Source organism: Thunnus maccoyii, chromosome 4 (genome assembly GCF_910596095.1).
Source record: "Thunnus maccoyii chromosome 4, fThuMac1.1, whole genome shotgun sequence".
Classification (NCBI taxonomy): domain Eukaryota; kingdom Metazoa; phylum Chordata; class Actinopteri; order Scombriformes; family Scombridae; genus Thunnus; species Thunnus maccoyii.
Window position 1 is genome coordinate 3,467,689 of NC_056536.1, and position 26,696 is coordinate 3,494,384.

Below are 26,696 nucleotides of genomic sequence, written 5' to 3' on the forward strand. Positions count from 1 at the left end.
TTTATTCTCGCGAGAAGTAATGGTTGCCAAGGAGCCGGGCACGCAGCGTCCTCCAAAACTGTAAATGGGCCACACTGACCAATGAGGCCAACCGCGACCGTACCAAAGTAGGGGATAATTTTAGGGGTGCGCCAAATTTCTTTCTTAAAGAAACTACGTAACGTAAACGAATTCATCATTCCACAACCACTGAATCGACATTTACTCGAGAGTATTAATCTATTAACCATGCACGAGATTGTAACGCTTTTCATAAGTGTATGTTATAAAACCCTAATTGTTGCAGTGTTCTTGTAGTTCTTTTATGGTATCAACCGCGCCAACATTGAACGTTTATGTGAAAGTGAATCCTGCTCATGTCTTAACGTTTGCTTGTATTCAGAAATACTGGCTTCAACACATCTTATACGACATTTAAACACACCTTCTTCGTTTGGCCGTGATAAAGAGCTGTGGTTACAGGTAAGTAATTTTTTAAAACGAAATTGGTATCCTAAAACAATAAATGAACTAAACTTTTATCACGACGTTAGCATAATAAAAATGTAACGTTAGCTGAACAAAAAAATGAAAAGAAACGGGTCTGAACTCGCCAAGTGATCGTTTGCAGTTGGTTAGCTAACTGTTAAATGTTTCTTTGAAAGTAACAGTTCAGAGAAACTAGCAAGAATATTTTGTTTCTTTTGACACATGGCACATGACAAACATGGCTTCTTAATATTCTTCCCATTCAGCAGCAAATAATTTGGTGTTTGCTTTATTGTTCCAAGGTGTGCAACATGGCTACTGTTTTGTAGGTTAGTGACTCAAAATTTAGGTGCTCTGTTCATTCATGTCCCATTCAGCCTGCAGTGAATCTATAATCTCTCTGAGATCATCTCAGTTCCTCTGTAATTCGCTGCAGATGATCCTACTGGGGAGGTAATGTTGGGAAATCAGGCCTGGCTTAGCTGGACTCACAGAGGAGTGTAAAAAGGTGTGAGGTAACATTGTTATGCGTGTTGCACAAAATGAGGCAGACCACTTGAGTATCAGAGGATGTAAATCTAGTCTGGCTTAAAGGTCACATAAGGCTTCACCCTCTGTGGTTGTTGATATATTTACACTCAAGTTCTCGCCAGGGGGAGAGGAGAGCAGTTCCTTTCTCTCCATCGGAGGAGGAAGTTCAGGCCTGAAATGTACTGCTGTTGAACTGGAAGTCCCTTCCTGTATTGTTCAGGCTGCCTTGTCTTTGAATCAGCAGGTTGAGTCCATAGTCTGCTTAAAAATCAAGATCTTTGAGCATTTGACTGCACAGGTTGATGTATTTTTTTAAATAACAGAATTCTGTAGTAAAGGTCTATAGTTTTTTTTTTTTTTTTTTTTTTACTACAGTTTTTTTTTTTACTACTTAGGCATTGATGCATCAGTATTATAAAATCTAATAATTGCAATCAATCACGAGTATTTCTTTTAGTGATTGTTCTGGGTATCTCAGCAGAATGAGTATTTTTACTTAAATACTTTAAGTACATTTTGGAAATAACACTTCCTTACTCTTACTTTTGTTGGATTTAAAATGTCTGGCTTTTACTTGTTATGTACTTGTGTTCTTACTTCTCTCACCGCTGAGTAAAGCATGAGAAAAAAGCAAACCAGCCACAATATATGGGTTTGATAATTGGCTCATACTCACTAAAGAGTGAACTTGATGTGTAAAAGCTGTTCACCTTGGGCAACAGCAACAAAAACACCACCTTGTAATTTCCATTCTTAATCATTCCCAGTCCAGGAATGTGCATCCTCCAGCTTAGAAATGTTCAGTTTGCTTGTATGTGCAGAGTTTTTTTTTTTTTAATGGGCCCCTCAGTGAGCAAGCGTTCATCTTGGGAAAAACAAGAACAACAGTAGGCTCACACTGACAGGAACTCTGACTCTATTTCTTATATCTTAATGGAAAAAGCATAGCACTTTTCAAACGTTAATAACAGCCTGTGTCAGATTGCATATAGCAGTGTTGCAGAACTGCCTACTGCTATTCACATCTGTCTTTTGAAGAATCTGCAGAGACTTAGTTTCCTTCATTTAGACAAGGGGATCCATCAAATGGGAGGAAGAGCATGGGTTGGTGATGTCTGGAAAGAAGCTTATGGGGGTTTTAACTAAAGACAGAGGCCCACCACAACCCACTAGTGTCCTGTCCAGGGGGTGTACTTTTACATCAGTGCTATCGATGCTGAACTAGGCTTCTGCTTATGTAATGTCGGCTGATTATACTCCAGTGGTAACACAGCCAGTGGAGCTTAAATTGGCTTGATCAGCAGCTTTGCAGTGCCAGTGGGCAAAATATTAAAGTTACGTTAACTACTTCTGATTAATCTTACAGTGATTTGCCTGAGGGAGAACTATAGTCGGTTGAAACGTCACTAACAAATAAAGAAAAAGGGAGAGCGCTGATTCAGTGTGTGGGTACTTTTTGTATCTAGTTGAACTGTTCTTTGTATCCAGCACTTACCCCACTTAGGTCTTGTGGATGTGCACATGACTACTTTGTTTTAATCTCACAGTGAAACAGGAATTGTAAGAGACTGATTGCTCATAAAATGTAATCTCTTCATTTTGAATTGATTTAATTTCTTTGCAGTTGATTGAGTAGTCATTCACTGATTGGCACATGGAAACGTAGCAGTTTTTTTGCCTCCACATCTTGAGACATGTTGACTTGTCATTTACAGCACAGCAAACTAGCCAACACAGCTGAAACATAATGAATTATAATCTATCTGCAACTGTTTTGATCGATCAGTTGTTTAATCAATTTTTTCATGCAAATGCAAAATATTTTAATGTTGCATCTTCACTGGTGTGAGTGTTGCTGCTTTTCTCAGTTTTTATATCATTGTTGATTGAATATTTTTGGGTTTTGGACTGTTGATCTAACAAAACAATTTTAAAGGGGCCATATTATACCCATTTTCCACAAGTTAACACAGTTCCCTGTGGTCTTAATAAAATGTATCTGACATGCTTTGGTCAAAATACCACAAGGATCACAGCACATTTTTCACCCGTAGCTTTGCTTAGCCTAGCTTTGCCCCATGTGATGTAAGAAGGGGCATCAAATGTGAATGGCTTGTTGAATCACAAGAGTACAGAGCAAGCCAGCCCTCACCAAACTGACTGTGTGGTCTTATTTCACAGTTTGTGTGTTAGTAGGCACATCAGATATCCAAATACATACGCACAAGTTTTTCATAATATGGCCCATTTAAGATGGACTCTGTGAAATGGTGATAGACGTTGTTTGACATTTCATAGAAAAAACTATTAATCAATGAAGTAAGAAGATAACTGGCAGATTAATTGATAATGAAAATAATAATTAGTTGCAGCCCTACACTGAACACATGTTTCTGACTTTACCTTGCAGAATTTCTCTGATAGTTGACTTCTTGGCAACAACCAGGGTAGTGAGAGGTGACATTTATTACATGTTTGTGCTCAAAAATAAAAGTCAGAGATGAATAATTTTGTTGCAAACACACACTTAGCATTATGATATGTGTGTGCTTGTGCAGTGTATTGTATCGTAGACTATTTTCCAGTGTGTCCCCATGTCTGAGGTTTGGTTCATGAGGTTTGCTGTCTCGGAGGCTCTCAGAGTGTTTTTTTTTTCCTATCCTGTTGTTTACTTTCTCAGTATTTTGGTCCTAGCGGTGGTGATGCCTCATTGTGAATTTAGCTGGCCTGGGAAAAAATGAGGGAATCCTTTCTAATTAAGGACTATGGTAGATGTCAGCGGGGGTAATATTACAGTTGGTGCCTAACATAGCTGCCACACACACAGACAGACACACTGGAACATTTAATCTCGACTGTTACATCAGCCTGCTGAGATGGCGTGATGGCATGCTTAATAGAGTAACTAACCGCTGTGGCTAATGGTGGTGATGTTCTCTGTCTTCTCTGGGCTCATCCAAAATGGCTACATGACAGCAAGGCTGTGATTAGCTGGAAAATATCATATTTTTCCTACCAAACCTACATACCATCCATCACAATGAATAGCCAGCAAATGATAGTGTAGCCCATGCTAGATTATGCTCCACTGGCTGTGGCCTATAATATTGTAGTCATTGTCGCAGAACAACATACGAAAATGTGTTTGTGTTTGTAAATGTATCCCTTTTAGTATAGAATACAATGAGTGCTATTTCAGTGTTTCCAGTAGAGTGGCTGGTGTGTTGTGTTTGTAGGTGCCACACTGCCCTCGTTGCAGAAATAAGTAGAGTATTATTCATCATGTTGCAGGGACTGAGTCAGAAGCTGCATTGCTTCAGTTCTCACACTTGCTGTCTGGCTGCTGTCCAAGTGTTGCATTGTTTTGCTGACCGTGCCAAGTCTTGCTGTTGTCTGTCTCTGTTTCTCTTCCTGTCTCCCTTTCTCTGTTTCCCTGTCTATCTGTCTCCGTGGCTGTCGTCAGTTCTCCAGTGCCACCTGTATTCGGCCTTTATTTCAGCTCTGAAGGAGCTTTTTCTGTGGGTTTATCGGCGCTGCCATGTGATGATGAAGTCATCTTATGTTGCCAATCCTTTTTCAGACCAGGCAAAGTAATCTGCTCCACTTGGCCAGAGTATGCAACACAACCACGCACACACACATACAGTCTGGCATTATGCAACCCTGTTCTAAGCACCCATTTCAGTGTAACAGATTCCTCATGTATTGATTAAAATATCACAAGCATTAAAAAGATACACATTTGAATGCACATGTACATACATGAACAGTGGTGAAAAAAGTATTGAGATCTTCTTGTTCCTTTAGTTGGATGTTTTTTCAGTCTGCAGGATGATATATGTGCAGAGATTGACAGTAGAAGGCTGTTTTCACATTCATTTGCTGAAAGTGGAAAGTTTCTCTGTACTCATTGAAAATCCAGTTTTAAGGGGTGGGCCTATCAGCATGATTTGTGACATCACAACTGGTTTGGAGCCAATTGTGGTCCAGCATGCAACTTAAACAAGATGCCGTTTTAAAGATTTTAATGAGATAATTAAATACATAGAGTATTTTATATACATCTTAAAATATGTCTGGAGGGGATCTTTAAGTAAAAGTACTAATCCCACAATAAAAATATAGTTAAAAAAGGTTTACTTGTAATCACGTAAAAGCAGCAAAATGTACTTAAGTATCAAAAGTAAAAGTTGTAATGTAAAAAGTAAAAAACTTGTTAAGTGGAGGAAGGGCCCCTGTTATTATTGGATCATTATTAATTATTACAGATGCATTAATGTGCAAGGATTATTTTAATATTGAAGCTGGTGGAGGTGGAGCTAACGTTTACTACAGTACATAGCTACTGGTGGATAGCCTCATATAAGTTTAAGGGGGACAAAATTAGCACCAGCCACCAAATTTGCTTCACTCACCAGCCAAAAAAACAATAGTAGTCTATTGAGTGGCCGGTAAAATTTGAACATTTAATAGCCATTTAGGCGGTGGACAAAAAAGTTAATGTTGCAACCTGGTTCTATATGTAAGAATTATGAAGCAAGTATCATTTTTGCACACTCCAAGTGCCTTGTCTCTCTCCCGCTAACGTCAAGAAACGACCAGCATCTATCATGACGAAAACAGTGCTATCCAACTAGAAACACCCCTGCAAATATTATTACTAATGCGTCAGCTAGCTGCCTCCATCAACCACCACACATTTCACAACAAAACACCCCTGCAATGACAAGTCAGCCACTCCCGCAGCTAACATCATTTCCTCAGCAAAGGAGGAGAAAACAAGCTCCAGATAGCAGCCATAGCAGCACATAGCTTAACTCTTTTGTTTTTTCTGTTGGTATTCCACAGATTCCTGGCTGCAGCACATTGCTCTCTGGCCACAGCGCGTTTCTCCCCAGCCACAGGGGGCTGACTGACTGAGAGTAAGAGATGCTTTGCAGAAACACGGTGCAAAACACAATGTTAGAGATCTTTTATGTTATTATGAGAAGTGTAAGCAAGGAAAAAGACATCACCTGCTTCTGCTCGCTCCGCACACAAGCAACAGGACGCTGACTGCAGTTCACTTAATGGCCACCAGTGTCACTAATGAGAAGGAATTTCTAATTTCCTACATATAGCACCTTTAAATGATCATGTTTTCTATGTCAAATCTTGATATTCAAAGTAACTCGTAACTACAGCTGTTAAATAAAAGTAGTAAAAAGTACCATACTTGTACTCTGAAATGTAGTGAAGTAGAAATATAAAGTAGCATAAAAGTGAAATATTCAACTATGGGACACCTGCTGTCCCATAGTCTTAGGAAATGGAACAACAGAGATTACTTTCATGGATAATTTCACTCGAGTGTTTTATTTTGGCTTCTGCATAACAGTTTCTCCAAGATGTGATGTCTCACTTTTAAAGAGAGCACTTTGTAGTGTTGCCAGCACAGTCAGGTTAAGCCCTCTGTGGCCCGAATATCCTAGACAGTAGGAGTCATGTGGCTGGAGTTCACAGCAGTCATTGGGTCCTCCCAGTTTGTGCTAGTCTCCCCCCTGAGGAATGAGGTCAGTATGCCTCCTTGTCCTGGCAAGCTGTGTCTCTCTCTTTCTGCTGAACTCTGGAGGTCAGCGGCTCAGGGCTCACATGCAGATTCCTCACATGCAAACAGCTCGTCTTGTGTGACTGAGCGAAGGTGTGAGCCGGAGAAAAAACTGACAGCGCTTTGCTCGATGAGAAGTGACATAGAGACGTAGAGAGGAGGACCTTGTGTGATGTTGCTCATTTTTTTTCAATGCAGTTGACAGCTGAGCTGACCTCCTTGTGATGAAAACTGAAGTAGATTAGTCTTGCACTGATCTACTTAAACGGGGTGTTTTTTCCGCCAGGTGAAGGCGCACAAGTGTTGTTTCTGTCTGCTGCTATTTTTATGCAAACAGCCCACACATAGAGTCATTAATCATAATTGGGACTGTGACTGGGAACCAGACACTTAAGGCTGAATCAACAATGACAACGCAAATAGAATTTCTGGTTTGATGAGCTTTTGTGTGTCTTTCATACATTGCTAGTGTGCTTATCAGTTTGTCTGTATGAATCCCTCCTGTTCGGAAGAGCATTTGTATGTTTATGTGAATACATGCGGGTGTGTTTGCTCATGTATTTTTAGAGGATCTCTCTTGTCGTTCTCTGCCTCACCCTTCCAAGACAAACGACGCTCTAGATGCCAGCCATCCTTTCATCATTCCCTCCTTTTTTTCCCATTCCCAGAAGGCCATGTTTCCTCACAGCACGTGAGACAGACTCTGCCCTTTTGCCTGTTGTCAGCGCCTCTGGCTGTTTTGAGGTTGCTGTTTAGCAACATGCTTCTGGTTTAACCATTATTTGCCCTGCCCCCTCACTGACCTACTAACCAGAGAGCTCAAACAAACTGATTCTAACATGTCTGTGTGTTTATAGATCCCTGCTGCTGGGATCACGTCTACCATACTGTCTTTATGTAGCCGCAGACCTTCTACAGAACGACACGTGAGGGTATCACAGTTCAAATGAACCGAGAGGAAAAGGTCAAAGGTTTGGTTGGTAATTGTGTTGTCGCAAAATCAGTTTCCTTTTCTTTGATTTATAACTGAAGGATCCGTAGTTAGTGAAAACTAAAGAAAGCAGCATTTGTTTTAGTTAAAATGTAAAACATAACTGATGATAATGATTGGGTGGTAATGCAGGTTTCCAGTAACCTATTGTAGCAGAGAGAATAATGTCCACTGGCCAAGCCGGCTGACTTCCTGTTGGCTCCCTGCACGCAAGAATGAGATAAAATAATTTAAACACACACTTCCTCTAGACTTTCCAAATGTTATTGGACTGAAGAGATCAAATTCTGTCAATGAAAAAGAAAATTTTAGGGTGTTTGTGACACTCACAAAAAAGGCTTCACAGCCCAGCGCTGTTCCTGGAGGCTTGGCTTAATGAGAGCAACATGTTGCAGAAAACCTGAGCTTTTACAAGCTGGGAAAAGTTGAAACAGTTAAATCAGTCAGGTGGGGATGTGTGACCCAGTGTGTTTGTGAATCCACATCACACGTGAGAAATCTACAGTGTGTAAGTTCTACTGAATGGTAAATGGACTATACTTTTGTAGCGCCTTTCTAGTCTTCCGACCACTCAAAGCGCTTTTACACTACGAATCACATTCATCCATTCACACACATTCACAGCCATCAGGAGCAATTAGGGGTTAAGTATCTTGCCCAAGGACATATCGACATGTGGACTGAAGGAGCCGGGAATCGAACCACCCAATCTACCTCCTGAAGTCTCCATCCAATCATTTTACAGCAACTCCAACCTCCATTACAGCTTCAGTGTTCTCAGAAGCAGCTGTCCCGTCACAGACAACAAGCGTACAAACCGTGTTCACCAGGCTGAAGAAGATCAGAAATTTGCTGTGGAGATTAGAGCTGCAACGATGAATCAATTAGTTGCCAACTATTAAATTAATCGCCAACTATTTTGAGAATTGTTTATTTGTTTTGAGTCTAAACGTCCAAATTCTCTCATTTCGGCCTGTCAGATGTGAATATTTCCTGCTTTCCATTCGTGTTCTATGACAGTAAACTTAATATTATTGAGTTAAAGATGTCACCTTGTGCTCTGGGAAACAGTGACTGACATTTTTCACCATTTGATGACATCCTATGGACCAAACAACTAATCCATATATAATCATTTATCAATAATCATTTGTTGCAGCACTACTGGAGATTACTCTTCACCAAGAACGCCTGAGCATAAAACGATGTATGTTCAAGAGCATCTCTGAGTTGTTGTAGACTGTTACATTTGATGAAATAGAGACATATGGGTGATAGACACCAGAAAAAGCTGCTTGTGCGGATTGTTCTTGAGGAAAATCTAAAAGCTTGCTCACTAATGATTGGAACATGCTAGATATGATCATAATCAGCTGATCCTACAGGATGTGTTGCGGTTACAGCAGTTGAAGGTACGATGTCCCTCGGAGCACTCAACAGTTCATTGAGAGGGTCAACAGGGACATTAATATGCCTTATTTTCATTCAAAACAGAGTTTTCTGTGCTGCAGGGCTGTACGGTTTGTTTATCTACCATATTTGTTTGAAAAAGGGGTCACAGGCTTCGAAACAAGTCACATGTTGCCCTGAAGAACTCTTAATGTTTAAACAAGCCGAAAATATTTGCTGCCTGTTTGCAGCACGTTGGAGTATGTGACTGTCAACATGCATTGAATGTCAGTGCTCACAAGGCCTGAGAAGAAGACCCTCTAGAAATTTGAATTTCAACTGCCATCTCTTATCATCTGTAATTTATATGGCCAAATTCAAGACATGAATTACAGATGTGAGCACAAGCATGTAACGTCTTGTGCTTGTGACATTACAAGCGTGCTCTCTGAGAAGTTTACTTCATTTTCTCAAGATGATTTATTGTAGTTTGGTGCAGTTTGGTATCTTCACCAAACAAGGATGCTGGGTGACAGAGATGGGGCCTGCTTGGGCATGCCAGTGTGTAATGTGAGCAGTAATGCAAGACGTTAGACTGTTGAATTGCTGCATTTGTGGAATGTGTGTGTGTATGTGTGTGTGCACTAGTCACGGAGCTCATGATTCTGGTATGAGAGGAAGGAGCTGCAGTAACTTTACTCTTGTAGCGGTCACTATAAAAAGACATTTCCAGCTGATGAGTCAAAAAAAAGAGAATTGTGAATAGAGCGAATGGTGCGTGTTTAGTAAACATCCAGTGGTGCATCCGTAAAGACTCGTCATATTGTGGGTAAGTGAGTGTGTGTGTGTATCATGGATCACTGAGTATTTCACCAAATGAGAAGGCACCACACACTCACACTAATACTCTTAATCCACCTGCCTCCTCTATGTCTCACAGCAAAGGTGTGTGTTCTCATGGGGCTGCATTACTACTGCCACAGGGCCGGCTTGGATGCTCACAGGGTATTATGTTGAGATTATTTCCCCCTGGCACAAAGATTGTGTGGCTGAGAAAGAATGACAAGAGAGAAGGAGGAGGAGGAGGACCGAAGAGAGGAATGAGACAAAAGGGGGAAAGAAGAACATGAAAGGGGAACTTGGAAGACGGGATGGATGGGGAAGTAGAGGTTTGGGGGGAAAATGGATAAAGAGAGAAGTGGACGTGTGGTGAAAGATGATAATGGATAAGAGAAGAGATGATGAATTTGTGATTATCAGCCAGGATCAGTGTACGGAAGGAGTGGAGGAAGGAAGGGAGGAGAGTGTGATTGATGGTGTTAACGGAGGTAGAGAAAGTGTCAAGATTTGTTGACACGGTATAAATATTTATTGTCCCATCCCGTCCACTCCCACTGTGTGTGTTTTTGACTCCAGAGCTGCCAGTAGCTTTCCTCTACAATGAGTGGAAGTCTGCTCCCTGCTGCTGCTGCTGCTGCTGCCTCTGGAGAGTCACTGACCACTGCGTGTGTGTGCGTGTGTGTGTGTGTGTTTGCCTTCAGACTGTGGGTGTGAGTGCCTGAACCTGTGTGTCGGTTTGTATACATGTGTTTTAGTGTGTGTGTGTACCACAGGGAGGTTCGTCTGGTGCACCCCGCCCTGCTGACTCCTTTAAATAAGCACCACTGTGTGTGTGTGTGTGTGTGTGTGTGTGTTTGGACTGTAAGGAGCGAGGGCAGCTCAGCCACTGTGCTGTGTGCTGGAAGTAAAATAAACTACTGATAGGAATGAAGACAAATACATTTACTGATTTTATTTTTTTATTAACTTTTTTTTAATTAAATCTTTATATAGAAACTCAAGAGATATTCCAGTAGTTATGGCTTCTCCTCAACCACCGTTTTGCCGGCCCTAATGACAGGATATCCTTGACCACACCTCCTTCATAATGATATTCTTTTTTCTCTCAATTGCCTCCCGTCTATGTTATCATACTTCCCTTCCCTGACTTTTCTCACTTACTAGAAAGCATTGTTTATTACCTCCAGAAGAATCTATTGGAAAGGAAGAAGGCTAATGTTATCTGATATTACTGGTAGAACATTACCGGTGAACATTATTTGGATGCTGTCAGAGATGTAATAGATACTTTCTTATGGAGCTGTAAGTGTTTTATAAGGTAATATGTCTGGTCTTATTCATGGGAAGTGTCAAACTTGTGAAGTGTACAAAGAGGTTTTATGAGTACTCTTCTGATTTTAGTATTGCACTCCTATAACATTGTCAGACTCGTGATGGACAGTTTTAAAAAAAAAAATCTGAATTGATGCAGCAGAACCAGAGATATCGTCTTTTTTATTCCATGCAATCTTGTTCCTTGTTAAAACGTGGTGCCTACATCACCCGCAGTGTAGCTCGATTCACTGGACTCTACAGATTCTGGTGTGTTATGCTAGCAGCGGCCAATATAGATGAGGACTGGGTAGTAGTAGTCTTCTGCCCCAACCGTTGTGACTCAAGTGACATCACTTGAGGCTTTATCACACACAAAAGGCTTTTAAATTTTTTTTTACATATGCAGTAAAACTCTCCAACACCTGTAACACTCTGATGAGTGAAATTGATGGAGTTTCCCTTTTTAAAGTTGTGTCTATTCTGCTGCACCTGCTGCTGGGCCTTTCTCAGGAAAAATCTTCTTGAGAACAGGAAGGATGCATTGTATACTTTCAACAGTTTGTTTGGAATAAGCAGAAAAAGACAGTAGTTCTCATGAGAAGCGATTAAAATCATGGCTGTGAAATCACACAAAAGTGTGCATTACAGAAACTGTTAAAAAAACCCTTCACAATACTATTCACACAGTGTACTTAACAGCTGATCTCTGATATGTGTCTCCACTCCTCTGCATCAAAAGGGTTAAAAAAGAAATGATTCACTCCATTTGCAATACATCATTACTTGTTCCAGTCCCCAACGTAGTGGAAATGACACTTCAAAAGAAAAGACCAGGTGACTGAGAAAGTGTTGGGAAAATCATGTGGCTGCAAGGAAAAGCTCCTGCTTCCTTCTCTCCCAAACTCTCTTCCTGCTTCTAGACACAGGGGGCGGAGTCTGTCTGAGCAGTGGGAGGAGAAGGAAGAGAGTGTATATATTAGCCTAAGGAGACGTTCAGGTTACTGTTCATTTGGCTCGCAACACGCAGGAACGCACTACACACACACATACCGGCACTTTGGCACTCGTAGCAGCTGAAGGCAGCTGTGTAGGTTCAGAGTTGCTACCTGCTTCTTTCACTGCAACTCGTGACTGTGGTGTTTTTAAAGTTGATGCAGTCTGGTTTTTTTCCTGTGTTGCAGGGACCAAAGATATAATGTAAGTAAACTTTACCTTCTGTCCTGTTTGAGCACATCGGAATGCTTGCAGTGTGTAGACGCAGAGTTGTGTGTATGTTAAAAGAGCCTGTTGCTCTGCCAGGTATTAACAGCAACACTCATACTTTGCATGGGTTTTTTTTTTTCAACATAATTTAGTGACTTATCCTATTGGCTTGCTCATGAAAAGACATGTAATCATTTGTCGCTAATAGTATCTTAAACATAGTATATTAAGAAGAGGATCTTTATTGTGTCAGTTTGGAAAAGTGTTGAGAACAAGTGAAAACCTCCGTTATAAGAGAAGCAGCTATTGTCTCTTTCTGTGTCCCTGCTTGTGCTTCCTTGTCCTTGAGATAGAATGCCAAATCTAAAAATACTGATCTTGATTATAACATTTGGCAGCTCTGCTCTGGGACTATTTTCATTCTCTCAGCCCTCTCGTCTGTAACAGGGTGAGAAGCTGTGCGACAGGCTGGCAGAGTGGATGTACTGTACCTCAAACTAGTTTGATGTTGACGTTTGATTTCAAGCAGAAAGGGAAAGTGTTTCCAGAGCGTTATCGCGCCAGAGGTGCTTCAGTTTATCTGTGTTGATAAAGATCAGAAGATCAGAGTCTGATTAGCTCTTCTCTCTGAGATGTATGATTTGTAATTAAGGTCATATGTATTTGGTTGAGATAGAAGCACAGACAGCATGTCATTGTCAGGCTGTGAGCTAAAACAAACAGAAACTCACTTTTTCCTGAGCACCTCTCTCTGTCAGTGGAAAGCTTCTAAAGGGTTAACATTTGGAGAATGAGTCCTGTGTGCGAGTGTGTTTGTACATGTGAGTCCAACCAACGATGTGTGTCTGTGTCTGTGTGTGTGTGTAAAACACTCCCTGTAGCCAAGCCAACAGTGAGGCCTAGCCATCGAGGCGACTCCACAGTGACCACTCTCCCTCCCACCCTGCGTGGTGGCTCTATAGCTGACTGAGGACAGCAGTATGTTATTGCGTCCACGCCTGCGTGACTCTGGAATGTGTTCATCACCGTGCTGAAGGGGGATATATTTTTCTCTCTCCCCTTGTATTTTTCATTTCTCCTCAGGCTTTACTGTTGCAGCATGGAGCTGTGTATGTGTGCATGTGACAGTTCAGTTGTATGTCTTTAAGTATGCAGTTGGTAGTTGTGTGTGCATGTGTATGTGCCCATATGTCCCTAGGTGTGTGTTACCTAACCGAGAAGCTGTAGCTGAGATGCCTCCAGCCGCCAATCCAAACACACACACTTATACTGATTTCTTCAGATCTGCAGATCAGTTTGGGCTGTTTAATAGTAGTTTTCATGATCAGCAGAAATGATTCGCTGTATCAGTTATTTCACCCTCTAGAGGATCAGCAGTGCCAGGATCTCTACAGGCATTGTAAATCTGAGGGGTTCTAATCTTGCATGCTAGTTATCCAGTGAAAAAAAATCAACCAACATCTTATCATTATTATATCTGGAATAGAATGGACCTTTTGTACCTCAAACACGACATAAAGTTGCCCGTCGTCATTCGAAATGTACAAGAATCGGTTGAATTTTGTGTTGTTAATCATTTTGTAAAAGTGTTATTTAATTTGGAAAAGAAACTTTCCATTAAACATCTTGAACTTGATAGATGTACATATTAGTGTCATGATTGGGCAAACCAGTGCAATGATGGTTGTAAACCTGGTCTTCAATCCTGCAATCGTTCCAGTTTCCAGTGTCAGAATTGGGAACTGGGGGAGCTGTGTCTGTCAATCTCAGTAACTTTCCAAAACTGACATAAATCTAACTCAATTTATTACTGAACTAATCTGTCTCTGGAAGATTAAAATCCCTGTCTTCCTCCAAGATACATAAGTGTGAGGCAGTGTAAAAACATAAATATTGATCATTTTATTCAAGATGTTACTGTAATAGATTGGGATAGGTTTCAGCTGATACCTTATGTTGAAGTCACATGGAATCTTCTTTTGAGTGAATTTATTAAAGTTGGTGATGAACATGTCTCATGGAAGACGATGAAAGTTAAAGGTAGAATATCACCATGTATTTACCATGGATTAGTTCTGATTTGATAAGGAAATTTCTGTAAGACTACTTGTCTATCTATTTGGTCACTCCCTTTCATAAAGGAGGAGACTAGATCTTAATAATTACAGATTTCTATTATTTGCACTATAGCTAAAATATTTAAGAAGTTAATTTTTAATCAGTTATCACAGTATATCAATGATCTCAATATTTTATCCCCATTTCAGTCTGATGTTCATTCTAATTTTTCTACTACTCCTGCTCTTGTAAAATTTTCCGATGATGTGTTCTCATCCCGAGACAAAAGTCAATTTACAGGTGAAATTTGTATTGATTCAACCAAAGCTTTCGATCAGGTTGACTATTATCATCTTCTTGATAAACTTGATGCTATTGGTATTGGTGTTAATTCTTACCTCCATAACTGTTGTGTGTGTGTGTGTTTCTTTTCATTACAATCAATCTGATTATTTAACTGTTGAAAAGGGTGTACCTCAAGGATCTTGTTTGGTACTACTTATATTCTTAATAATTCATCTGCTGAGTTGGCTGTTATTTTACTGATAGGTAATAGTTGATACATTTAAATATATTGGACTTTGGATTGATTCTGAATTTTCTTTTAGGCCTCTTATTGATTTAAAATGCTGGTCTCAGTATACTATATTGGTCAATTTTCTTACTCTCCGAGTTGACTGTTGATTGTTTTGTGTGGTTGGATTGTTTAATCTACTATCATTATTATTATATATTTATTTTATGTTTAAATATTTGTTAACTGTCATGCTTTGTGCCTGATGACTCAAGGGGTTTATCCTCTTATTAAATTTTGAAGAAAAAAAATAAAATAAAATCATACAACGGGACATTCATGCACAATTCAGCAGCGTTTGGCCAGCTGTGTGTATGTGAGCATGTTGTCAGGATGAGCCCTCTTTTTTCTGTCTTTACGCAACTATATCTGTCACTTCTCATATTTACAGCCTAGTCCTCCTAAGTTCCTATGTTGTGGACACATTATTGAATCACTTTTTTTCCCCTACTTGGCTAATGTGGGCACATGGCAGCAGATGTTCTAATATGTTTGTCTTTGCTGCCAGGTTTAGTTTTCCTGAGGGAAGACTCAGCCACCTGCTCTCCACTGATTACCTACTCAGTCAAAACTCTCTCCCCGACACACTCACACAGAAAATGAGGATGCTGACATTCACGCATGCACATATACCCCTCCCCATCCCACCCTTGGGTGTAATCATGCATGGATGTGTGTGTTTCCTGGGGCCACAGACGCAGACAGTGATGGGGCAGAGGTGGAGGGTGGGGAGCAATGGATGGAGAGAGAGGGGAAGGGCCATACAAAGATGGGGCTAGATGCTATAATAACTGTCTGCTTATGGTTCAGTGGTTGTTTTTGCAGTTGACTAGACCCTAGTGCATATAACAGTTGCATAACCCTGTAGTCCAGACACTTCAGTCATGCATGCCAGTTGAGTTCTCGACCCAGCCGAGAGCTGTTTTCTGTAGGAAGTGAGCAGCGTGATCAGAGCTGATCGCTGCAGAGCTCTGTGTGGTGAAGGCAGGGCGTTGAGGGTCGAATCCTGTGAGCTCTGTCTTCATTATCTGTCTTAGGAGCTCCCTAAATCACTCCTGAGGGGGAGTGGCTGATAACCTTTTGAACTCTTCTTTAAAGCTTTTTATTGACTTAAAAACTGAAACTGAAGTGTCCCTCGGGCTAATGGGCTGAGCTTGTGTTGCACACTCACAACCTGATCGGTTTAAACCCAGGTTGTGCCCCATTTCTCATCAGGTTAGACTATCAATCAACCAGAAGACACTAGCAGGATGCTTAACTGAGTTCATTAAGCCTACAGTGTGTAAATGGTAGCCATGATAAGAGTTGGTCAAATTTTGGAAAGGTCTTTCAGTACTTCCTCTCTAGGTTAGTTCCTGTCCAACATCCTGTTCCACAGTTTCTCATTCTAGCAATAACACGTTTCAGTCCAGTTTCTGTGATTGTCTTTGCATTCTTGACATATTTTCTTGACTTAATGATGTTTTCTGCCAGGGTAAAGTGGTAATGAAAGGTAACGGTACATTATTGTTGGTCAGGAGGTCAATTTGAGTGAAATGTCTCAACGACTGTTGGATGGATTGTAATGAAATTCGGCACAGACCTTATTGTTCCTCAGAATGAATTGTAATAACTTTGGTGATCTCTGACTGATCTAGTGCCATCATCAGGTCAGACTTTTCATTTGTCCAACTGTGATGCAGTTGAAAGCTCTGGGAAAAATTTGTAAGTGGACCTTAATTTGGGAATGTCTTTTCAAACAACTATTTCCAAGGTGAAGAATGAACTTTGATGCATGTCTCTTGTCTAGTAAAGACGCAACTGATAATAATATAAACTCTCTGTACCCAGACAGTGGAACAAGAGACTGAAAATTGTGCCTCCTATTCTATTTATTCAATTGAGAATCAATTCCGACATTGAAGAATCGGACTTGAATCAAATGGTGAGATTCCCAAAGATTCCCACTCCTAGTTGATGCTGAGTGTAACCCTGCCAGCACTGGAGAGGCTTTAGTGAAGTCTATATGTCTATATATATATAGTCTATTGTTTGTGTTGATGGTCAGTGCTGCAGCTCACCTCATCGTGTGATTCCTCTACAGTGGTTACCAGTGCATTGTGTGCAGGCTTCATGGCAAAGTCCAAGTGTGCAGAAATAGAAGGACTAAGAGCACCGTATAACAGGCTCAACCTGCGGGTCACGCCGGACACACACTCACTGACTCACACACACAGTCAGAAGCGCATGTTTGTTTGTTTTTTCTGTCTTTCTCACACATTCCCTGTTGTGAAATGCGTCATTGTTTCCTGCTCGTCCCTCCAGTGGGCGACAAACCTGAGAAATCACTGCTGACTAGCTCACCCCCTTCTCTCTCTCGCTCTCTCTCTCTCTCGGGGTGAAGGTGACTCTTCCAAATGTATGATGAAGGTCGTTGTTTAGCGTCACCAGCTTCAACATTTCAGCGGCTTTCATCTCTTACTTCACAACTTCACTTAACTGACACTTGAATCGACACTTACATTTCTTTCTGCACTTCTATTTCAACACATACCTTTACAAGACTCATAAAAGATGAGTTTGCTCTCTTTTTCTGAGTTGGAAGAAAGAGGATTTTGGGTGACACCTCTTCAGATGAGGTCCCTGTTGTGTTATTTGTACAATCTGGGGTCAATGTCCGCTGGGACCAAGGCCACTGTGACATGACAAGCCAGCTGGCATCCCAGAACACACACGCATGAACACGCCTTATTCCTGTCCAGCAATGTTTGGAGCCTGGGAGTGCTGCATCTTCCTGTGTTTTTGTCATGTTTCAGGACGTTTTCTAGGAAGAAAACGTATGAAAACTATCAGATATTGTTTCTCTTTCCCTTTCCTCTCTTCCTGAAAGCCATTTCCTCACGTGTTGCTGTTTGCTGTCGATTCAGTCACTCCGTAACTAAGTGTTTAAAAATATTGGTGAGGCAAATCGGTCCCAGTCACAGGCTTTCCCTATAATTAGTCTCATGCCAGCTGGTTGGTAGGTGACCATAGTCAGCTGTGGTAAAGTGCTGCTCATCTCTCCCTCCTCAGCTGGAGGAGGCTGCAACAATTCTGTTCTTTTTTTTCTGTCTGTCCAAACATATTCACCTGCACATAATGAAACACACTCACACACACACACAGCAGACTTCATAAGCTGTACCATTACCTGCTAATAAGGTGGTTGGAAAGCCAAATGTAAAAGCAGTCAGATTCATAACAACATAGCAGTTAGCATAGTTTTATGATCATGGAACAGTTCAACAGTTTCCATTGTGAAACAGAAATCTCATTCCTGTCGCTGTGGTCGGTCGCCTGCGGTGCGCTTGTCTCTTTTGGAGACATCAGCTGTTTGTGTAACTGCAGAACAGAACATGAATGGAGAGCAAAAGACTGGGCTGAGGGATGTTTTTGTTTCCTTAGGAAGTTATTCCTAACTCACACTTTCTCTGTCGCTCTTTCTCACGCACACACACACACACACACGCACGCACACACACACAGATCCGTAGACTTGTGGTGGCGCTTGATTAATTCACACCTTGGTCAGTGGCAGGTAGAAGTACAAGCAGGGATTCAGGCCAGAATCAGCCCTGCATTAAAACGGCACAGGAGGCTGCGTTGGTGGGGGCGTGTTGTTTGACGTACAGCTGGGATGATGAAATATGATCCTGGAAGTCCAGTTGGAGTAACAGATTTAGGGTTGCAACTAACTAGAGCTGTACCTGACTCACAATTTTGTCAGTGGAATCAGATCTGGCTGTTCAATATGAAAATTTGACTATTTGTTCCTTTTTTTCATATAGACTGTCTGGCAATCAGAAAATCCATTAGCATGAGTTTCAGTGATGAGTTAATTAAGAGCTATTTTGTCTCTCAATTGATTAGTGAGGATCATGTGAGGAAATGAGGATCACTTGTACATTATATGTGTGGCAACAAGCAATGTTTTATTGAACTGCGAGGTTTTTGAAGTAGGTTTGGTGGGATGTTCAGGGTGACGTATAGTAAACAAGTTAGCCCTCGGAGTGAATGCGTGTTAACTACGCTAACAACGGATCAGAAATGGGCAACAACATTTTTTGATAACACTACATATCAAACAAAAGCCAGAGACTATGTTGTATTAAGCTCTAAGCAGAAGCCTGACAAGCTCAGGCAAGACCTCTCTTCCTTCTGGTTGAGATGATGTCCATCATGACCTCCTGGAAGGTGGCTGTCTCCTCGGCCTGCTGCTGGGTGTGCAGCACTGTCTTCTCACTAAACTCTCAGGTCCGCAGCCGCCCGTACCCATCGCAGACATCTTTCTTGATTTGACAGAACGACTTGACGTATTGCGATGATTTTCCTCCGGAGGGCAGCGTTGAAGCGAGGAGTGCTAACTCTGAAATGTCCCCAGAAGTACACTACACACAGACTGACAAAAAAAAACGGCCGCTCGGCTTGAAGAAGCTCAGTTGACTGAGGGGTCTCCACAGCTCAAATGTCCACATCAGTCCACAACCCAAAGACATTCAGTTTGCTGTCATAAAAGATTAAAGAAACCAGAAAATATTCAAATTTGAGAAGCTGGAATCAGGAAATCTGGACATTTCTTTACTTCATTTAATAGTTAGCAACTAATTGTTGCAGCTCTAAACAGATTTATGTGTTTAAAGGCTCATCAGAGGCCACAAGAAATTTGTTTATAATATTATGACTACTTCATTCTTTTGTCACAAAGTAAACAGCAGAAACACAGTGTTCAAAAACAGCAAAAGTTCAGCCTGACGACCTTGTGTTGTCTTGTCTTTGCCTCTTAACCTGAGTCAACGGCCTCTCCCTATTCAAGTGAATGAGAGGCCTGAACGTGGCCTAACGGCACTGTTTACACACACTTTTGTCCCTTGATAGAGTGAAGAATACAGTGATATGACTGGTAGAGTGAGGAAATGAATGACAATAGCTGCTGTCTTTAGGACTATGTAGAGAGAATATTTGCATGTAGACGACTGTTCTCAGTACCGAGCTTTAAAGAAGGAAGGTAACTGGCTTTACATTTACACACTTACACATCTGATGTTGTGGCATGAATTCATTTAACAGTTTTTATTTGGCCCTTTAAGTCCAGATTTCTGGAGCCCTGCATTGACAATAGTTACTGTTAGTAATTCAAAATCTTTCATTTCTCCATCTCCAAACTGCATCCATGGCTAACTTTTAGGTCCAGAAAGGTAACAAAGGGAGTGAATGATGACTGGATCATGGGATTATCAGCTGAAATGGGTTTATGTGGGTGTGAGAGGGATCTTTGTGTGTGTGTGTGTGTGTGTGTGTGTGTGTTTGCAGGCACAGAGCTAGTGTGTGTGGTTGTTTAAAACCTTGTGTTTTGTGGTGTTGAACTAGGAGATATCCCATGATTCCCCGAAACAATTATTTCCCTTTGTGTTGGTGTGATTCGTCCACAATAGCGCTCATGTTTAAAGTGTGTGTCAGAGGCCTGTTGTACACCAGCGGGGATGAACCCTTTAAATGACATGATGGTATGTTTGGAGGGTGGTATGTGTACACTTTTTAGATCTTTATAACCCATTTAGGATTCTGTCAAAGTATTTGTCATTTACTCAATGGAAAACTGCAGCCAAAGGTTGGCCGTTCCTAAAGAAATAAAGCTTTTGTGGACATGAAAAGGCTCCAAATCTGAAGTGAAAGGATGTTTCTTTCAGTCCAGGTCTATTTAAGAGTAATGAAAAGGCCACAGCATACTAAACCTGAGCTGATTGAGCTTTCTGTGACCTGACGTTTGTCTTCACTGTAGCTGTGGACAGGTTTCTATGAATGGACATATATATATACATACATATACAGCCATTTCTGTAATTACCTATATTAGGTAAGGGACTGCAACTGTTGTTTTCAGTGTATAGATGGTGAGGCAGGAGGCTTTATGCTGGAGATCTAAGGAGATTTTCAGGAAAGCCTTTAAGTGTTTTGGAACAAGAAATATTAGCCTAATGTACTTGTAACTGACATATACAGAGAGTCAGAACAGTCTTTAATGTCTTCTTCTTCTGATGAATGTGTGTTTTGTGTATTCAGATACTCTCCACTGACCTTCAGGGCTGGATACTGTAAGCACAAAGTGTCAGTGTCAGGCTCCAGTTTCTACTGTGGTGTAAACATTTTCTCAAGCAGGTGGAGCGCGGCTGTTGTGTTGTCTTGTGTTGTGTGTGTGTGTACGGGCTTGTTGACAGACAGACATTCATTTTTTGTGTTATCTAATCATTAAAAGTTCAATAATCTGGAGACAGGTGTGTGTCTTTGATAGGCCAAAAATCCAAACCGGGGTGATGTCATCATCTCCTGTGTGTCTTCATCTAATGGGTTTCTGTCTCCTTCTAAGTGAAACTGGCTGAACAATCCCGCCTTTATTTGTTCATCATCATCCTCTGTGATGCAAATCTTTTTAATTTAAGCCTGACTATTTTGGTAAAACCCTCCTTTGGATTGTCAGAGGGTCAAGATGAAAGCAAAGCGTGTGACTGCGTGTGTGTGTTGAAGTACTCGCACCTGAAAACAAGTGTGTGTGTGTGTGTGTGTGTGTGTGTCCAAGTGTAAGCTGTCACAGTTGCTTTTGCTGTCTCCCTGACTAGTCTGCTGTTCAGGGATGAGAGAGGGAGACGGAGATGTGGGGGGAAAACAAGGTCACATGTTGAGGGAGAGAAGAAGGAAGATAGCTATAAAAAGACTAATTAAAAATATGCGGATGGATATGTTGGAGGTAGAGGTGAGGAGGAGGAGGGGGAGGAGGAGGAGGAGGAGGAGGGGGAGAAACGATTGTGATGTAACCCGGGAGTGTACTGTTGTAAATGATAAGGAGGGGGGTTGGGGGATGGAGAGAATTGTTTTTCTGAGAAAGCTTGTGGAGAAAGAGGGCAAAGAAAGATGAACACTGTGTGTGTCATCAGTGCTTTAAACTCCTAAAACTAAGAAATAATAGAGAAGTTAATTGGCTGTTATAGAAACACGGGGACAAACTTGCAGTCTGTCTTTGATCAGATGTCTTTGTCTCTGAACTAGTGTTGCATTTATTAGGCCACATATAGTTTGTAGACACTGTAAACATTGAGCGCATTGCGCTACAAGCATCAAGCCAAATGGTTAAAACACAAATTGAAGCATAATTCGATTTTAAATCTGTTAATCCTCTATTGTTAGCTGTGTTGTTCACACACCATCCGCACTTTGTTTCTACTTGTGCGGTGATGAAGACAAAGAGCAAGAGGAACAGTTGTGTGGGCTTTCACAATGTTTTTTTCACAATGTTTTCATAGCGCCCTGCTGAGCTTGATGCAAGTCAATGTAAAAAATTGCAGCTGTTTTGCCCATTGCCCTCCTCTCTTTCTCCCCCCCCCCCCACTTTCTCCCTTTCAAAGAATTTTCATTTGAATGAAAACCCTGCCTCAGTGTTTTGTTGTGCTCCGAGGGGGGAGGGGTCCAATTGGTCAGAATCCCTTTCGAGGTGGACCAATGCGAGCTCGACTCCCGCCTCTCACCCCGCCCCCCGTGCCCCACTGAGGCTCCCGACCTGATATGCGATTGGCCGGCTGGGAGGAGCCAGACGCAGTATTAAAGCCTGTCCCGTCTGCTCCACTTCAGTGTTGAAGAGAATCCCGTCTGTCTGCCGGAGTGTGTGTGTGAGTGTGTGTGTGTGTATCAGTGTGTGTGGATGCTTTTTATTAATGAGAGACGGACAGAAGAAGAAGAGAGCGCTACTGTTATCTGACTTGGATTTTGTTTCCTTTTGCTTTAACCCTCTCCAGGACTGTGGGGCTCTCCAGCTGAGTTTTGTGAGGGATCACAGCTGGACAGACCAGGCGGGCAGAGATCGTGACGGGGATCATAAAGGCTGTTGTGTCGGCTGTATTGTTGCCGGCAGACCTACCAGACCTGCATTTTGGTTAAAGAGCTCCCATCAGCTGCACTGTGGCTGACCAGTGACCCCGATCCCCAGCCTAACCCCATCTGGGTCACCACTGAGCTAATAGAGGTGGGTCTGGCCGGGCCTGATGTGGAATTTGACCCCGACTGACCCTGTCCCACAAGAAGCCTTTCACTGAGCCCAGACTGGGAAAAGGAAGGATAAAAGAGCAAGAGGGGTGACAGAGAAGAAAGGAGGAAGAAAAGGAGAGGCGAGAGCAGCAGCACAGCGACCGGTAAGGAAGTTGAAGGAGCTCTGGGACCGAGGGTGTGAGGGAGGAGGGTGGAGGAGGAGGAGGAGAGTGGGAAGAAAAGAGAGACTACAAAAGAGCTATTTTCTCAAGCTTAGAGAGGACATGTGAGAGCTCCAAAAGGATGTTCGCTGACCATTAAAGTCCCACTCTCACCCACCTCCCCTTCTGTCAGTCTTTCTGCTTGTCTCTACCATGTTTAGCTTCATGTCCGCGACATTCCAGTTCTCACATTAACACTATAAATCTTTTTTATATTTATCACAATGAATACAGAAGTGAGTCATTCTCTTGTTCCCTCTCTCTCCTCTTGCTCATTCGCTTTGTTTTTCATTTGTCCATAATTCTGTTTCAAAAACATTGTGACTGACAGAAAATCTTTCTCCCTCTCCGTCAGCTTCTTCAGCATGCCGGTGGAGACCCTGCGGCCCTCAGACGGCCGTCTGGCCGGGGTCCCCTTCACCTCTGCCATGCCCTTCAGGATACTTAACAAGGGTCCAGATTACTTCCGTCGCCAGGCTGAGCCCGGGGCCCGTAAATTGAGTGCTGTAGAACGTCTGGAGGCTGACAAGGCCAAGTACGTAAAGAGCCAGCAGGTGGCTCTCACTCGCCAGGCGCCTGTCAAGCCGCCAATCATCCGGAAGCCTCTTGTTCCACCAGGGATGATGCTCCAGTGCCAGATCAGCACTCCTCCAGCCCGAAAAGTTCCCCGCTGCCCAGCTGATGTGGAGAATGGAGGAGGGAGAGAGGGGCCAGGAGGGAGACGAGGACCTGCTCTTAACTTGGATATTCTGAATAACCTTATCAATGATGTATGTGATGGACCAATGCCCTGTTCCCAGTCCTCTTCCTCCACCTCCCCCTCATCCTCATCTCCTTCATCGGGGGCTAAGAGCATCGGCAGCAGTCTGTCAGCAGAACAGGAGAGGAGCAACCGACTTCTCAACAACCTCAAACCATTACATCATGGCACCAACAACTCCTCATCCACCTCTTCTTGCACTTCCTCTCCACTTAACAACAACCTCGGGACCCCCGCAGCTGAACCCACCCGTCGTCCACCCCCTATCCCTGCACGAGCACCCCGCATTGTGGTTCCGGCACCCTACAGCTCTCCTAACTCGGTGACAGTTCGCAGGGTGGATGTTCGGCCTCACGCTGAGATAAGGAAACCTCAGAGGCCTCAGCTGCAGCCCCAGCTCAGGCCCAGACAGACTGCCCAGGGCCAGGTAGCACACCCCCAAGTCCCACCACCGCCTCCTCCAGCCCCTCAGAACCAACCCCAACCTCACCCTCAGCTCACCACCCCCGCACAAAACCTGCCCTCCCCTCCAGCCTACCTGCCGCCCAGTCCAATGCTGATCCGAGCAGGTGTGATCCCACCAGCCTCCCCCGCTTTCACCCGTCTATCCAACGCCAGCTCCAAGGGCTCTGCCCGTAAGCACCCGTCCTTGCACCGCTCCAAGTCGGACCTGAGCGACCGCTACTCGCGCGCTACAGCCGACTTGGAACGCTTCTTCAACTACTGCGGGCTGGACCCGGAGGAGGTGGACGGGATGGGCGGAGTGGAGCGCTTCACGAGAGCCAACTCGGACATAGTTTCCATCTCCAAGCTCCGCAGCGTCAGCACGCCCAGCTCGGAGTGCGGGGACGAAGCCGAGCGGGCGATGGAGGACGGAGGCGACGAGGACGACGAGGACGGGCCCACCAGAGCCAACGAGCGGGTCCCCTACGGCATCTCTGTCATCGAGAGGAACGCTCGAGTCATCAAGTGGTTATACGGCATCCGTCAGGCGCGAGATGCCAACAGTGCTGTCTCTAACGTATAAGACTAATGACAGCAGAGGACTTGAAAGACAAAAACAGGGAAGCAGTACTTTTTGTATGTCTGAAGAAGGGAAGCCCATCTGTTCATGCTCTGCTGCCTTACATCACCTTTATGGATATTCCAGTAGTTTCTGTTTCCTGTGAAGACTCACTTGTTTTGGAAATTACTCATCAGTGATTTTTATCTGGGCCGCAAGTCAGAGCTGCTTCCCTTGGAGACGAAACGGACAATACATTTCCCTTTTACTTCACTTGTATAATAATATTGGTATTTGAAAGCAATAATAGACTGGTATAAATGATGATGGTGAGGATGAAGGCAAGAGGATGCTTGTGATGTGGTTTCTCATGCTAAGGTACTCAGTGTGTGTGTGTGTGAGTGAGTGTGTGTGTGTGTGAGTGTGTGCGTGTGCGCGTGTGTGTGTACCAGAAAGCTACGCAGCACAAAGCCAGACTGGAACTTGGCTAGAGACTCTTACGCTACACAGTACAGTGACTGTCGAGCAAGCCAGGAAGAGAATCATGTCGATACTGTGAAACTTCACACACACACACACACACACAACACACACACACACACACACAAAAGCTTCCATTTGTATTTTCAAAAACCTTTTCGGCTGCAAGACTGTTATACAAATCTCTGTCTGCATGTGAGTGAAACAGTTGTACACATTTCTTTTACAGTATGTCATCTCAACAAAGCACATGCATTAATCTCACAGATAATCACTTCACAGCACAGACGTACATTCAGGTCAGTTACAGTGAACACGGTAGCAGCTGCAGTTAGCGCCTGTCTGCGTATCCCACTGTAACATCGTTTATTGCGTTTGCATCTGAAACACGGTCTCATGTCTTGGATTATGCTGCACTGGTGCGGTGAAAGAAATCTGTTTACTATGTATGTCTTGGCACGGATGAGAGAGCAGGTCATATGATGAGGGATGATCTCATAAGTGGATGGTTGAAGTAAGTGTAGCATGACAAAGTTATTTGGTCTCCAGAGTAATGGAGAGAAAATGAAAGGATGGGTAAAATGAAAGGCTGAAGAGAGTATACTGGTGGATAATAAAAGATATCTATGGTATATAAATATGTCTGTGGATCTGAAAGTGTCTCAGGAAGATGGCATACTAATGAAAATGGACCAATATTTATTTGGAAAATGTAATTTAATGTATTTTTTAATATTGGACAACTTTGTGTACAGAATTCAATCTTTGCTCTGAAGTGCAATCTGATCATATCTACATATCTACATATCTACAGTATATGTAGGGTCACGGTTAAATTCATACACATATGTACCAATAAATACAGGCACCAGTCACATGATCAGTGTGAATGTTGTAAACAGGGGAATGCTACGAGTGATCACTGCTCTGTGGGGAGCTTTAAAGAAAGCGATACTGTTGTGTATTTATTTTGAGAGGAGATCTGTCTCCTCTGTACAAGTTCTCCACACTCTGCATCTACTTCCTTTAGCTCTTCAGGATATTCAGTATGAGCACCAGTCAGGTTTTTCCTCTTCGTGCCTATCCTGTCGCAGGTAGAAGAAGAGCAGCGTACAGTGGCAGTCAGATCAGAGGGCTGGAGAACACGACAGAACAAAGTGTGCTGTTGTATCCGGCGCTGGATGCCCAAAGAGTCTTCAAGTGAGAGATCCAAAATGCTTTACCATGGTGTATTCTGAACTAGTAA

The 26,696-nt window shown here is 42.6% G+C and overlaps 1 protein-coding gene across 7 annotated transcripts; it reads left to right on the forward strand.

Annotated features, from left to right (window-relative positions):
- Positions 1-243: 243 nt before the first annotated feature.
- wu:fa11c10 (protein FAM110A) lies at positions 244-26,088 on the forward strand. 7 transcript variants are annotated; one of them, XM_042407854.1, is made up of 5 exons: positions 244-462; positions 5,848-5,921; positions 7,444-7,557; positions 22,758-23,150; positions 23,563-26,088. In XM_042407854.1, exon 5 carries the CDS (start codon positions 23,573-23,575, stop codon positions 24,992-24,994), a length of 1,422 nt encoding a protein of 473 aa, XP_042263788.1. In that variant the 5' UTR covers positions 244-462; positions 5,848-5,921; positions 7,444-7,557; positions 22,758-23,150; positions 23,563-23,572; the 3' UTR covers positions 24,995-26,088. The 7 variants fall into 7 exon arrangements, with proteins under 7 accessions (XP_042263788.1, XP_042263789.1, XP_042263787.1 ...); XM_042407855.1 differs by having other exon boundaries at positions 7,444-7,550; XM_042407853.1 differs by lacking the exon at positions 7,444-7,557.
- The last annotated feature ends 608 nt before the right edge of the window (positions 26,089-26,696 follow it).